The 14189-nt window shown below is 44.6% G+C and overlaps 1 protein-coding gene and 1 non-coding gene across 2 annotated transcripts in view; one reads left to right on the top strand and one right to left on the bottom strand.

Annotated features, from left to right (window-relative positions):
• Positions 1–14189, top strand: part of STAB2 (stabilin 2) — a 182248-nt gene that overhangs the window by 119426 nt on the left and 48633 nt on the right. Inside the window, exons 42-46 of the mRNA XM_032171502.1 lie at positions 697–822; positions 2875–2948; positions 4840–4911; positions 12070–12189; positions 13242–13289. Coding sequence (XP_032027393.1) covers positions 697–822; positions 2875–2948; positions 4840–4911; positions 12070–12189; positions 13242–13289 — 440 coding nt within the window. The remainder of the gene's footprint in view (positions 1–696; positions 823–2874; positions 2949–4839; positions 4912–12069; positions 12190–13241; positions 13290–14189) is intronic.
• On the bottom strand, positions 8019–8121 carry LOC116479809 (small nucleolar RNA U13). The gene has a single exon (XR_004251113.1). It is a non-coding gene; the product is annotated as a small nucleolar RNA U13 (small nucleolar RNA).

Below are 14189 nucleotides of genomic sequence, written 5' to 3'. Positions count from 1 at the left end.
CAGAACGGTTTTGAGGTTAAGTGAGCTCTCTGTGTTCAATGGCAGAATAATGCAGCTGTTGAAAACTCAGCTCAACTTAGACTCCCCGGGTTTGAACCTAAATACTTATCGCTTACGTTACCTTGGGAAAGTTTCTTGACTGTTCTTTGCATTATTATTTTTATCTGCAAGTTGGGGATAACAAAAAGACCTCCCTCACTGAGTTGGACAATAACCCAAATTAATACCTGTGAAGTGCTTAGAACAGACCCAGCACGTAGCACTCAATAAATGTAACCTAATATTTTTATGGTGCCTGGTGCTAGAAAAAATGGAAAATCTTAAGGTCATTTTTCTCTCGAGCACTGTGTCCTGGCAGGCTTTGGTCCAGATTGTGGCAGCACTGGACAATGATCACGCCAAACTGCTTTCTAGACCATCTTACCTGGGGATTCTCCCAGAGGGCCAAGTAGACTCACCTTGGTCCCCAGCTGTGTCCTGCAGTATGCTCTCTGTACAGAATGCTAGTAAAAACAGCTAGAAAGGGCAAATCACAGATGTTTTTCTTGCTGTCTGTTTTTGGGAATTGGCCATATTTAATCCAGTGCCTGCTCAAGTAATTTTGCAGTATGTTCCATTTCTCAATGACTTAAGGAAAAATACATCAATGGCTTTTTCCCTTCCCTCTCCCCTTCTGCTCTGTGTCGTCTTCTATAGCAATCAACGCCTGTGAGATCAGCAATGGAGGTTGCTCTGCCAAGGCTGACTGTAAGAGAACAACCCCAGGAAGGCGAGTGTGCACGTGCAAAGCAGGCTACACGGGCGATGGCATTGTGTGCCTGGGTAGGTGTCCTTCCCTCTTCCATTGGCGAAATGGTATAAGAGTCAGAATGCTATTAAATGATTCCAATATGTGTGCCTTGATTGTCAGGACACAAAACTGAGGTCATTATTCCATTTGTCGGGGCAGGAAAGTATAAGGGCATGGAAAAGTGACCACAGGGTATGAAGGCATGTCATGTCCAAAAATTACTTTGGAAGGGTAAAAGGAGATACATTTTCCAATTAAACATCATGGCAATGACAGAATGTTTAAACTTTTATTAGTTCCTTTTTATACAAGTAGCACATGCTCACTGTAGAAAAAGAAAGCGCACATACTGAAGAAAATACTCTGAAGGTAGTGCTCTTATTGTTGTCATTACCCCATTTTGCTATGCCTACATGTTTTTGGTTTTTTTTAACAAAAATGGTATCTCAGGATATACAGCATTTACTATGCTTAGCAATATATCAAAGTAACTCTCCCTGAAAACAAGTATACCTCTAACATTATTTAAATATCCACACACTGTTCTACTATAAAGGTATGCCGTAGTAAGTTGTCTGAATTTAACTGTTTAGTTGGAAAAAAATTGACATAGAAGAGTTACACGAATAGCACAAAAAAGACCCACTTGTTCTTTACCCACATTCACTTATTAACATTTAGCCCTGGCTGGGCTCGGTGGCTCACGCCTGTAATCCCAGCACTTTGGGAGGCCAAGGCAGGTGGATCCTGAGGTCAGGAGTTCGAGATAAGCCTGGCCAACATGGTGAAACCACATCTCTACTAAAAATACAAAATTAGCTGGGTATGGGGACACACACAGCTACGTGGGAGGCTGAGGCAGGAGAATCGCTTGTACCCGGCAGGCAGAAGTTGCAGTGAGCCGAGATTGTGCCATTGCACTCCAGCCTGGGCAACGGAGTGAGACTCCATTTCCAAAAAAAACCAAAAAAAAACCAGTTAGCCCTGTTTATCATTTGCTCTCTTTGTATATATACATTTTTTAAGCCATTTGAGAGTAATCTGTGTATATTGTATTCGCTTTGTTCCTAAATACTTGAGCGCATATTTCCTAAGAATAAGGATAGCCTCTTACGTAACCACAGCACAGTTATCAACTTCAGTAAATGTATTATTGACGTAATACTTTTGTGTAATTACCATTCATATTCTCATTTTGTCAGTTGTTCCAATAATGTCCTTTTTGACATTTTTTCCTCCAGTGCAGGATGAAGTCTAGGGCTGGATATTGTATTTCATTGTCATGTCTTTTGAGTCCCCTTTAACCTGGGAGAGTTCCTCAGCTTTGCTTTGTGTCTTATGATGTTAACACATGGGAATAATATCCTCCACCTCCCCAACTTGTTTTTTAGTAGCATGATCTTTATTTAGGGTTTGCCTGATGTTTTTCATTCTTAGATTCAGTTTATACATTCAAGGCCCAAATGTCACACAAGTGATATTGCATCTGTCTCAGGGAGCCTTGAGCTCTCCTTCTGCCCTTTGTGTGTGATGTTAATTTTGACCACTCAGTGAAGGTGCTGTGATGTCTCCATTGTACAGTTATTTTTTTCTCCTTTGCTACTAATAAGCAGTCAGAGGAGAGACACTTTAACACCAAGCAGATATGTTGTTTCCCATCAAAATATGCTCCTAAATTTAGCATCTTTTGATGATTCTTCCCTGAACCAACCTATATTGTGATGGTTGCAAATGATTGTTTTTAATTCCTAAGTCTCTTCATTCATAGCACTCTTAGATTAGACTCCAAGATTCTATGGTTTCAAGTACTTTGCTACAAATGCTCAAATTTATTCCATGGACTGATTTAAGCCAGTAGACAATGCCTCTGCTGGAACTGGCCTATCCCAGAATAGTCAATCTTAAGAAACTGTATCCAGTACCCTCCTAGTTCAGTTATTTCTCTCAGAATTTCCAGAAAACTGAATCATGCTTTGACACCCACTCCCCTCAGTCAGTTATCCATCTTAGCTCATCCCTCAAGCTGGCTTCACTTGGAAACCAGACTGGATTTCCAGGCCAGATGTTGGCTTTTTGTTTTAAAGAAATCAACCCGTGTTTGGAGAACCATGGTGGCTGTGACAAGAATGCGGAGTGCACACAGACAGGACCCAACCAGGTGAGTGCCACCTCTCCCAGGCCCTTAGGTTTCCTAGAAGGAAACTCCTAGGTCTTTAGACACAGGCCTGAAAGAGGCTGAGAGCGGACCTCTAAAGAGCTGCAGCCAAAAATAAATACTTTAGGGGAAATTCTGAAAGAATCAAGAGGCCCTTCTTTGGGAATGCAGTGAAATGGGGGAAAACCAAGGGTACTAGGACAAGGGGCTTCCCTAGAGTGGGGAGAAGTAGGTATCTGCGAATACCATGTGATTCCAGAAGCATCTAGACAGTCCCCCAAAATACTCCCCTTTCTTTCAGCATTCTGATGCCCAGAATCCCACACTTTATCTTTGGCTTAAGGCTCTGAAGCACAGGTGCCGTGGTGGAAGATAATACTGTGGGCACTCTACCAGTCACATGGCCCTGAGTACCGTGAGCTCGCAGCACCTGTCTGGAGAGCAGGCCGGGGGAGATGGGGAAAACATGAGAGTGCCCGCATCAGAGACTGGGGGCCACAGGGTGGAAAGATACAGGCAGGGAAACTGGAGGCCCGGAGACCCAAGTTCTGCCTTCCTCAGTCTCTGCCACATGATGAACAAGCAAAATGGCCAGGTAGGAAATCACATATATCCAAAATTGGATGACAAAGTGAAGTCACCAGTGAATGTTCTATTGACCTTGTTGAGCCATCTGGAGACCTCAGTGCCAGGTCTTTCAGTGGGCAGATCAAGCAAGTACCTAAAGTACCCAAAAATAAGAAAAAAAAAATTGTCTTGAAAGAACTGTGTGAGCACACATGTGCATGCGTGTGGACACATTTAGTCACGGAGGAAATCGGAACAGTCAATGCTGAGCTTTCTTAGACATCTTTTGAGGTTTGGTCATTTTTATTTCAAACTACACATGAGGTAGGAGACAATCTATAGACTTTTTGGTGCTTGGGACATCCAAGGGTGCCCATCCAGTCCTAGGAGGCAGTAAAGGAGGATGTGGAATTGAACTTTGAGAGCAAGACCTTAGCTGAGGAGGGACAGCTGGTGATGTCTTGGAAAAGGTTTGCACTGATATTGGGGCCCATTGTGAAGAAAGAGGAAGAGAAACAGGGAAAACCTGCCCGTGTAGCCCTGGCTGGCACCACTGATGAGTTAAAGTTCTAAGAAGCAGACATCATCCCAGGGCCCTTGCTGCTACATAGGAGGCCCTTGTGTGAATTAGAAAAGCTGCCTCTTGGGAGGGCACAGTGGGAGCAGGTGTCCCTTCCTTTGAGGACATCAGTGAATAGAGTGTGGTCTGGGCTTCAGCCCAGTGGCCAGATGCTCCTGTGCAGACATGGAACATGGGGCCCTGTCCCCAGCTTCTTCAGACGGTGTCCCCTCCCTCAACTTGAAGCTTCCACTCAACTTCCTGGGCCAACCAATGGGTTTGATAGATTGTTTCCACGTGCACATCTCAGTGGGCTATAAAGGCCTCTGCTTAGCATCTCCTAGCACTGGCGCCTTTCAGCTCAGCATGGGTGCAGATGAGCAAGATATGAGTATGAATGAGAGTGGGATATAGTTTGGCTTCCTTTCAACTGACCTTCACCAATCAAAGAAAACAGGTGAATACCTGACGGCAAGGGACCAAATGGGGTGAGAACATTAAAAAGAAAAAAGAAGGTATCTTAGCAACAAAGATAGGACGTGCATGAGATCCCAGTACTCAAGTGGGTCAAGTACTCAAGTGTGTCAAGTGCTAAAATATTAAATATAAGGTGACCATTATCATTATAAAATAGATATTACCAACATCAAATACAGACTCTCCTAACATTACTGTGACCATGATGGAGTTCAGGTCTGAGAGCCAGCCCATGCGGCCAGTACAGAACCTATCTGTGAAATGACCCCATGTGCTTCTGCTCCTGGACAGGCTGCCTGTAACTGTTTGCCAGCATACACTGGAGACGGAAAGGTCTGCACGCTCATCAATGTCTGCTTAACTGTGAGTATGGCTCTAGGGTGGATGTCCTTCAAGCCTCAGAGCCCAGGGTGCCTCCCACCCCACTTCTAGGGGATGCAGAGTTGAGGAATTCTTCCTCTGGAGGCCTCAGAGCTGTGTGTGGACCATGAGGCTTGTTTCTCTGGCACACTCCATTGCAATGTTGGGGAGAAAGGAGAGAAGGCACAGTCTGCCACCCCCAGCCTGCCCCTTTAGCTGCACCATATTGAGCTAAGTCTATCCACTTGCTTATCCCCTATCCATATTGCCAACTCTTATGAAAAAGATCCCTTTCCACCAAGCATGTCTCTCACCTCCTCCAGGAAGCCCTCTTAGGTAAACCTCACAGCAACTTTCCACTCCTTATTCTCCTAGACTTACACGTAGGAATCCACAGTGAGTGCACTATGAGTCAACAATATAGTGTAGCATTCCAAAAGCTAGTTCTGTCATCACAGAGGCCTAGAGGACAGGCTAAGGAAGATGATTCTACTCTAACCCCACAACTACCCTCCATGGCCCCTACCACCCCCATTCTACATGATAACTCTACCTTAGAACAGAGGATCCAGTTCTAGATGCTCTGCATTGAGCAGGGGTTCATATGAGGGTAGAAGCACTGTGTATCCTATGTCCATGCACACATCATTAATTCTCCCAGTTCTCTCTCTCTCTCTAAAGAGGAGTTGGGATGTAGGGTGGAGGCTGCCACCAACATTTCAAGGATTGCCACAAAACAGAAGGGTTGTTCTTGTTCCGTGTAAGTCCAAGCAGCAGGACTAGGACCAGCGGATGGACATTAGAAGAAAACAGATTTCTTTCAACTTAACTCATTTATTTCATTAGAACTGTCCAGAGATAGAGAGTTTTGAGAAGTAATGAGCTTATTATAACTCAAGGTATTTAACTATAGGAATGAAGCAACAGATGGGTTATCAACCCAGACAGCCATTTAGATTCCTCCCAGCCCTGATCCATATGACTCTAGGGTTTTCAGTTGGTTTGCTTCTTGGGACCTCAGTTTCCTAGGATGGTTGTAAATGTCCCTGGAGTTTCTTTTACCACTAACATCCGGGCTTTGACTTTCTTCCTCCAGTCTGTAGGATATTGTTGACACACTTCTTGTCTCCGTTTGCATGTCGATCCTGGCAGGAGCAGGATCTTCTGATTCTCTTATAACCCTTGACTGCAGGCTGGATGCATGTTATGCAAACGAGTAGGAGTTTACTCAGTCATTAATCACTGAGTCTCAAACTGGGCTAGTCACCTACTGCTGCTCAGAGCCTAATTGTCCCAGGCCTGGTACCTCCAAAGGGATGAGATAAGCCTGCTGACCCAGCCTGTCATATCCAGAGCACTTTGTGTGGTCAGCTAGGCCTCTGAAGTCCTGCATCAATGTCACATTCATATCCATTGCTTGCCAGGGGTCAGCCACTGTGCTTAGGGGTGCCCAATCATTCTTTCGTTTAATTTCTCTAACAGCCATATGAGGTAAGAACTGTTATTGACCCCATTTTACAAAGAGACTCTAGCTGTGCCTCTTTCCTAGGACTGCCTCTTTCCTATAACAAACTGCCACAAACTGGGTGGGTGAAAACAATAGAAAAGTATTTTCTTACAGTTCTAGAGGACCAAATCCAAAATTAAGGGGTCCACAAGGATGTGCTCCCTCTGAAGCCTCCATAGGAGAATCCTTCCTTTCCTCTTCCAGCTTCTGGTGACTCCAGGCATTCCTAGCCTGTGGCCGCATCACTCTAATCTCTGCCCCCATTTCACATGGCCTTCACTTCTGTATCTGTGTCTTCTTCTCTTGCAAGGACATTTGTGACATTAAGTGGTTAATCTAGGATGATCTCATCTGGAGATCCTTAATTACATCTGTAAAGACTCTTTTTCTAAATAAGTTGCATCCACAGTTGCATCCAGTCCTTAGGACAGTTCAACCCACGAGGCTGTGAGGAGTGAAGGCCATTACCCAAGGCCACAGAGCTAGTATGTGGCATGGCCAGAACTTGAGCCTATCTCTGTCTTACTCAAGACCTGCACCCTTGACCACTTCTTGGGGTGCTTGTTCTTCCTACAAGGCCCAGTCCCAACACCTTGCTTTCCTGTTTATGCTACTTCCCACCTGAGAGCCTCCAGCTGTTGACATGAGAACAATGCAGACACCCTGTAATTAAAGCCCTTCTTCTTCAATTGAGGCTCCCATTATCTCCTTGTGTTGGTCTGGCAAGCTCCTCAAGAGATCAATGTCCTCTACATGAAACAGTTATGTAAGGATAATAAAGAAGAAGCTACGGAAAAGATGGGAGCTGAGATGTGAAGCTGTTACTACTAGAACTATGGCCAGCTTAATTTTCACAGCAATGCTTCCATGGGCCATTCATGTTTTGTAAAAAAATGGCCACCTTGTCTTGGACAAATTACTCCTGATACAGTTGACCTGGGAGATTCCGAAGGTCCTTTGCTACTCAATCTCAGCAGCGTATTCCCATAGGAATTAACTCTATTGCAAGATTGTAAAATTATAGGCCATCAGGGGCCAGACAGGGAATAATATCAATAGGAAGACCCAAATCATATTGCTGCTCTAATGGGGAAACATCTACTCCAACTGACTGGTGCTCTAAGCTATGTCAGCCCAGTGTTGACAGTACTCCTGATATTTTAAAAGATATGAAAATTTATGAATTTGTATGTAAATTTTACTAATTCGTAAATGATGGTAATTCATTCCAAAAAGCTCTTTTAAATACTGGGCTAAACAAACAAAATAGTCCTGGTGCTAAATCTGGCCCAAGAACAATTATTTCTGCTCAAGTCCTACCAACAAGGACTGTGAAACATTGCCTTTCCTGAATTAGTCCCCAGTCCAAACTGTTTTAGTCCATTTGTGCTGCTTTAACAGCACAGAGGATACCTGAGACTGGGTAGCTTATAAGCAACAGAAATTTATTTCTCACATTCTGGAGGCCGTGCAGTCCAAGATCAAGGCACTGGCCAGTTCTGTGTCTGCTGCAGGTCTGCTTCCTCGTTCACAGATGGTGCCTTCTTGCTCATTGGTAGAAGGGACAACTGAGTTCCCTTGGGTCTTTTTTCTTCTCTTTTCACATCAGAAGGGTAATGTGTCAATGTTGTAACAAGTTTTGAGGGACGCACATCTCATAGAATAGTGTGAAAACCCAATATCAAGCTAATGAACCACAAAAGGATCTCTCTTTTATAAGGGCACTAATCCCATTTATAAAGGCTTTGCCCTCATGAACCTAATGACCTTCTAAAGGACCCACCTCCTAATACCATCACAGTGAGGGTTAGGTGGGGGACACAAACATTTAGACTAGAGCAGGAGGCAAGCATGTTGATGGAACAGAGACTGGGTGAGATGGGAAGGGTCGTAGTGATCAGACAAGGCCTCTCTGCAGAGGTGACTCATTCCCGAATGTTGAGAAGCGGGCAACCACATGAAAATCTTGGGGAAAATGTGTAAGCAAAAGGAAGAGCAAGCCAGGGGTCCTGGGAAGAGGAAGAGCTTGGCATGTTCTGGGAACTGAAGAGAGAGCCAGTGTGACTGCAGTAAAGGGAATGAAAGGGAGGTGGTGAGAGGGGCCAGATCACCTTACACCATGTAGGCTATGCTGTGGGGCTTATATTTTATTCCAGTTATGACTAGGAAGCCACTGGATGATCATGTAGGTCAATGTCAATGTCTGGCTTGGCTCTCAAATCTCATTCTGGCTGCTGTGATGACTGTGCAGGATAGGGGTTCAAAAGCAGAAGCAAGAAGACCATGTAAAAGACTAATGGAGCAGACCAGGAAAGAGCAGGGTGGTATGACTAGAGCTGTAGCAGTGGGTGTAATAAGAAGTCGCTTGCGCCAGGTGGACATGGTGGCTCATGCCTATAATCCCAGCACTTTGGGGTGCCGAGGCAGGAAGTTCGCTTGGGCTCAGGAGTTTGAGACTAGCTTGGAGAGAGAGGAAGATAAATCACTGGACAGGGGATGTATTTTGGAGATAACCAATAAGACCTGCTGATAGACTGGATACGGGAAATACAAGGAAAAGGAATCAAGGACACTATCTAGGTTTTTTGCTGAGACATGTTGGTTCTACTCATGAAGATAAGGATGGCTTAGAGAGGAGGAAATGTTGAGTGAAATATCAACAGGTCTGTCTTTTTGTCGAGTTTGAGTTGCTTGGTAGCCATTCAAGTGAAGATTTCCAGTGAAATGTAAGCTCAAAGGAGAGATCATGACAGAGGTACAAATGTAGGGGTCATTGGCACAGAGATGGTATTTAAACACAGGGAACTGGCTGAAGCACAAGATGAAAGTTAGAGGCAAAGATGGGGCAGGCAGAGGGGCCCTGGATATTAATCCATTGAGCAGAGGAAGAAGTACCTACAGAGAAGGCTCAGTAAAAAAGCCCACGATGTGGAAGGAAAACCACTTATCAAGTATAGTGTCAACAGAGGCCAAGAGAAGAAAATGTTTCAAGTGGAGTGATTGTACAGGCAAAGGATGTTGAGATGTCACCTTTCTGAGAGAAGAGAACTGACCACTGCCTTCTCAAGGTCTCAATTCTTGAAGACCCGGATCAGGGTGGAGGCTTGTGTAAAGGTGGGACCAAGAGCCTAGAAGTAAGTTGAGAAGAAAATTGGAAGTAAGGAAAGTAGAAACATAGACATTTGCAAGGATCTTCCTGGGCAAATAAATGGGTAGTTAATGGAGAAGGACGTGGACCAAAGGAAGCATTGTTTATAACACTTTACTCTTGGAAATTTTAAACCTACATGAAACTAGAGCAACTAATACATGAACCCATCTGTACCTGACACTCAGGTGCAAGAGTCAACTCATGGTCAGTCTTTGTTCATCTATACCTAAGGGGTTCTCTTAAAGGAGAAAAAAAAAAGAGTTTGGCTTTTTTTCAAGATGAGTAATATGAAGGCATGTTTTTGTGCTGGGGAGTATGATCTGATAGAGGGGAGGAAACCACTCCTGAAGGAGAGGAGGTTGTCGTTACAGGAGGAAAACACAGGAGGGGGTGAGAGGGAGTGGGACCCAGAGCCCACGTGGAGACATCAGCCTCAGATAGAAGCAGACGTAGTGCCAGTCAGTATATTAGTCAGTCAGTGATGAACTAGTGAGTCCATTAATGAGTCAGTCCATTAGTTAGTTGTTAGTACACTTGTTAAATAAGGAAAGCAGACTCCAGACCCAAACAAGTGGTGAAGCTCAGGATGAGGAGATGAGGTGGTTCTTGTTACCTGTGTCTTTCTCCATGAGGTACAAGTGGGGCTCATCAACTAAGATGAGAGGACAGTGATTGAGAGTTGAGAAAGGTGAGGAGTGGAATGTCATCTGTATTAGTCAATTTTCACGCTGCTGATAAATACATACTCCAAACTGGGCAACTTACAAAAGAAAGTTTTATTGGGCTTACAGTTCCCCATGGCTGGGAAGGACTCATAATCATGGTGGAAGGTGAAAAGCATGTCTCACATGGTGGCAGACAAGAGAGCTTGTGCAGGGAAACTCCCATTTTTAAAACCATCAGATCTCCTTAGACTCATTCACTATTACAAGAAGAGCACAGGAAAGACCTGCCCCACAATTCAATCGCTTCCTACCGGGTTCCTCCATGACACACGAGAATTGTGGGAGTTATAATTCAAGATGAGATTTGGGTGGGAACACAGCCAAACCCTATCATCTCTAGAGAGAGGGAAATTAAATGTACTGCAAAGTTGCAGGCATCTGTATACATACCTTTGAAGGGAGTCCAGATAGCACGTATCCGTGACTTTCTCAGGCAATGTACCGCCAGCCTGGCAGACCCAGAGAAGTTAGAGTGGGGCCCAGGAGAGCTAGCGATTTGCCAAGCCATAGTGATGGAGGGAGAGAACAGCTACAGAGGGTCACAGTGTTCCACCTTGCCAGCTAGCTGGGGGCCGACGGGGCTGAGTGGGTGGGCAGGAATGCTGGGGAGAAAGAAGTAAGCTCAAAGGAGGGGGAGGTTCCTGTGGACCAAAGGAGGTTGGAGACTGCAGTATTAGAAGAGAGAAGTTGAAATGATAAAAGTTGGTGGCCAGAGAGAGAAGGATGCTTGAAATGGAGCTCTCAGGAGCAGTCAGTGCACTTTATGTTGACTACAAAGCCAGGGAGTGGGGGAAGGGGTGGTAGAGGCCATTGACAAGGGTATTGACACTGACAAGGATGGCAACATCAAGAATGAAGGGAAAGGCGGTGATCCAGGCACCACCATTAGGACCAAAGAGTAAAAATTGGTGAAGGATTATGGATACTATGTGTTTAAAGGCTGAGGGTGTGGAAACGTTTTGGAAGTGACAATGTACAGTAAGAAAGACACTCTCCCAGCACAGCCAGGACATTGCCACTTCAATCCCTCACCAGTGTGGAGTTAGCGGAGGAAAACAGCTTCACTTGAGGGGCACAGGAAGGGCAATGTTTGCAGGAGACAAAGACCTCTGCAGGAAGAGGTGAAGAGAGCTTACTAAGGTGAGAATGTCAGCAAGTTGCTAATGGCAATGAGTTTGAGAAAGCACAGGGAAGGGTTTGTGAGGAAGGGGCCTATGGGGTCAGGTGATGCATGTGTAGAGGAACATGGGGTGAGTGGAGTGTCCCTGCAATGAGTGTTCCCATGGATGTTAGCTTTGAACCATGCTTTGCTTTGTTTGTATTTTAGGTCTCTGCCCATCTTCTACAACTTATAAGCTCTTTGAGGGCTGGGACAATGTGTTCTATTTTGTACCACCTGCCTTCTATCTGATAATGGTTACCTTTTCCTATGATCATAGCTTAAAGCTGGGAAGTATCAAACAGGTGGGGTCTTCCTAGTTAATACCTGGATGCTGAGAAATTTCCAATTTGGCAACTCTGGGCTTACCTGTACAGGGCTGGAGATCTGCTCAAAGGGACCCGTCATCTTAGGATACAAGGCCAGGTGAATAAGATGCCCCTACGAGTATAGGGAATTGGAAGGCAAGCTCGGGAAAAGGATAAACAATACAAATGAATCAGAGTTAGAGACTGAGACAAAAAATGAATTCGAACGCAGAATTGCTTTGTAAATATCGGTAGAGCTGGCAAACTAACTGGTCTAATCCCCATCCCTTGCCCCTTGGCAATTTTACCAGAAAAATGGCGGCTGTAGTGAATTTGCCATCTGCAACCACACTGGGCAAGGAGAAACGACTTGTACTTGCAAGCCAAACTACGTCGGAGATGGATTTACCTGCCGCGGCAGCATTTATCAGGTAAAGTGAGACGTGTTTCCATCAAGTAAACTCTACTTCCCTAAAAATGCCAAGAATCCAGGTAGCTAAGGAATATTCAAGAGCTTGGTGAAATGTAAGGCACTATAAAAATACGAAAGGCAATTTTATATAAATCAGCAATGAAAAGAAATTTTGTCTTCCTCTGGGAATTCATTTGACCTGCGAAAGAGTATAATGTAGGGATTAAGATGGACTGACAGCTCTGGAGTCAGAAACACCTGGGTTTGAATTCAGTTCTCCTGGTTAGTAATGTGACTTTGAGCATATCATGTCACCTCTCTGTATATCAATTTTCTAATCTGTAAAAGAAAATAATGATGGTACCAACTCCATCAGGTTGTTAAAATAAGGTAATATGTGCAAAGGACACAGAGTGCTCAATAGCTCAACCATATTACTATGGCGTGGATTGCTGTGTATGCATGTGTGCATGTGCATGTGTGCGTGCATGTGTTAATGTGTGTACACATGTGTGTGCATGCATGTACGTGTGTATGCTTTGTGCATGCAGGTGCAGGTGTGCATGTGTGTACGCACGTGTGTGTGCATGTGTGCGCACGTGTGTGCGCACGTGTGTGCGTGTGTGTGTACTGAGCATAGTGGTTGAGGCAAGGTGATATTTGCAGGTTTCTGTCTATTATAAAGTAAATGTTCAGTTATTTAAAGAGGGACGAAAATGTTCTGGCTGATCAAATATTGTTACTAGAGTAACCAAATCTGCCATAAGCCTGTAACTGATTTTTTTTAAATATTTGCAAGTCAGAAAATGCTCTTAAAGTTCAGATACTTCTGGAAATGGCTGAACCTTTCTTTCATAAATCAGATGGCGATTCCAGAAAGGTTATAGAATTCACACTATGTCCACATAGTCATTCTGAACGTTAATTGTCAGCCTACAGATGAAGCTCCAAAAAGGCCCGGCGTTACAGATTTCCAGTTGAAGGGATGGCAGAGAAATCATCCTGTGACAACCCTGTGTTGTTCTTATATATATTTCACAGGCATTAAGTGAAACTATCCTTTGTTTGCAGGAGCTTCCCAAGAACCCGAAAACTTCCCAGTATTTCTTCCAGTTGCAGGTAGGAAATATACATGTCTGTCTAGCCATAAGAGTTCAGCCTAGGCCAGGTGCAGTGGCTCACACCTGTAATTCCAACACTTTGGGAGGCCAAGGCAGGTAGATTGTCTGAGCTCAGGAGTTCGAGACCAGTCTGGGGAACATGGCAAAACCCCGTCTGTTTTAAAAATACAAAAGAAGGCCGGGCGCGGTGGCTCACGCTTGTAATCCCAGCACTTTGGGAGGCCGAGGCGGGCGGATCACGAGGTCAGGAGATCGAGACCACGGTGAAACCCCGTCTCTGTTAAAAATACAAAAAATCAGCCGGGCGTGGTGGCGGGCGCCTGTAGTCCCAGCTACTCGGAGAGGCTGAGGCAGGAGAATGGCGTGAACCCGGGAGGCGGAGCTTGCAGTGAGCCGAGATCGCGCCACTGCACTCCAGCCTGGGCGACAGAGCAAGACTCCGTCTCAAAAAAAAAAAAAAAAAAAAAAAATACAAAAGAAATTAGCTGGGCGTGGTGGCGCAGGCCTGTAGTCCCAGTTACTTGGAAGCTGAGGCGTGAGAATTGCTTGAACCCGGGAGGCAGAGGTTGCAGTGAGCTGAGATCATGCCACTGTACTCCAGCCTGGGTGACAGAGTGAGACACTGTTTCAAAAAAAAAAAAAAGAATGTAGTACATGAAAGACTGCCATCACACTGGTAGAGAAAAAGGTGTGACTGGGACGGCTGGTTAACACTTGGGGTAAAAAATTAAGTTTGATCTTTCTGCACATCATACGTCTGAATGAGATTCAGATGTAGGAATAAAATATTAAAAACTAGAAGAATAAAATCTAAAAAATATGACATAAAATCATTAAAAACTAGAAGAAAATATGCTCATAGTAACCATATGATCTTAGAATTGCAAGAAGACAATTA

This window comes from Hylobates moloch, unplaced genomic scaffold (genome assembly GCF_009828535.3).
Source record: "Hylobates moloch isolate HMO894 unplaced genomic scaffold, HMol_V3 SCAFFOLD_12, whole genome shotgun sequence".
NCBI classification, from domain to species: Eukaryota; Metazoa; Chordata; class Mammalia; order Primates; family Hylobatidae; genus Hylobates; species Hylobates moloch.
This window is presented reverse-complemented; position numbering and strand designations above follow the sequence as displayed.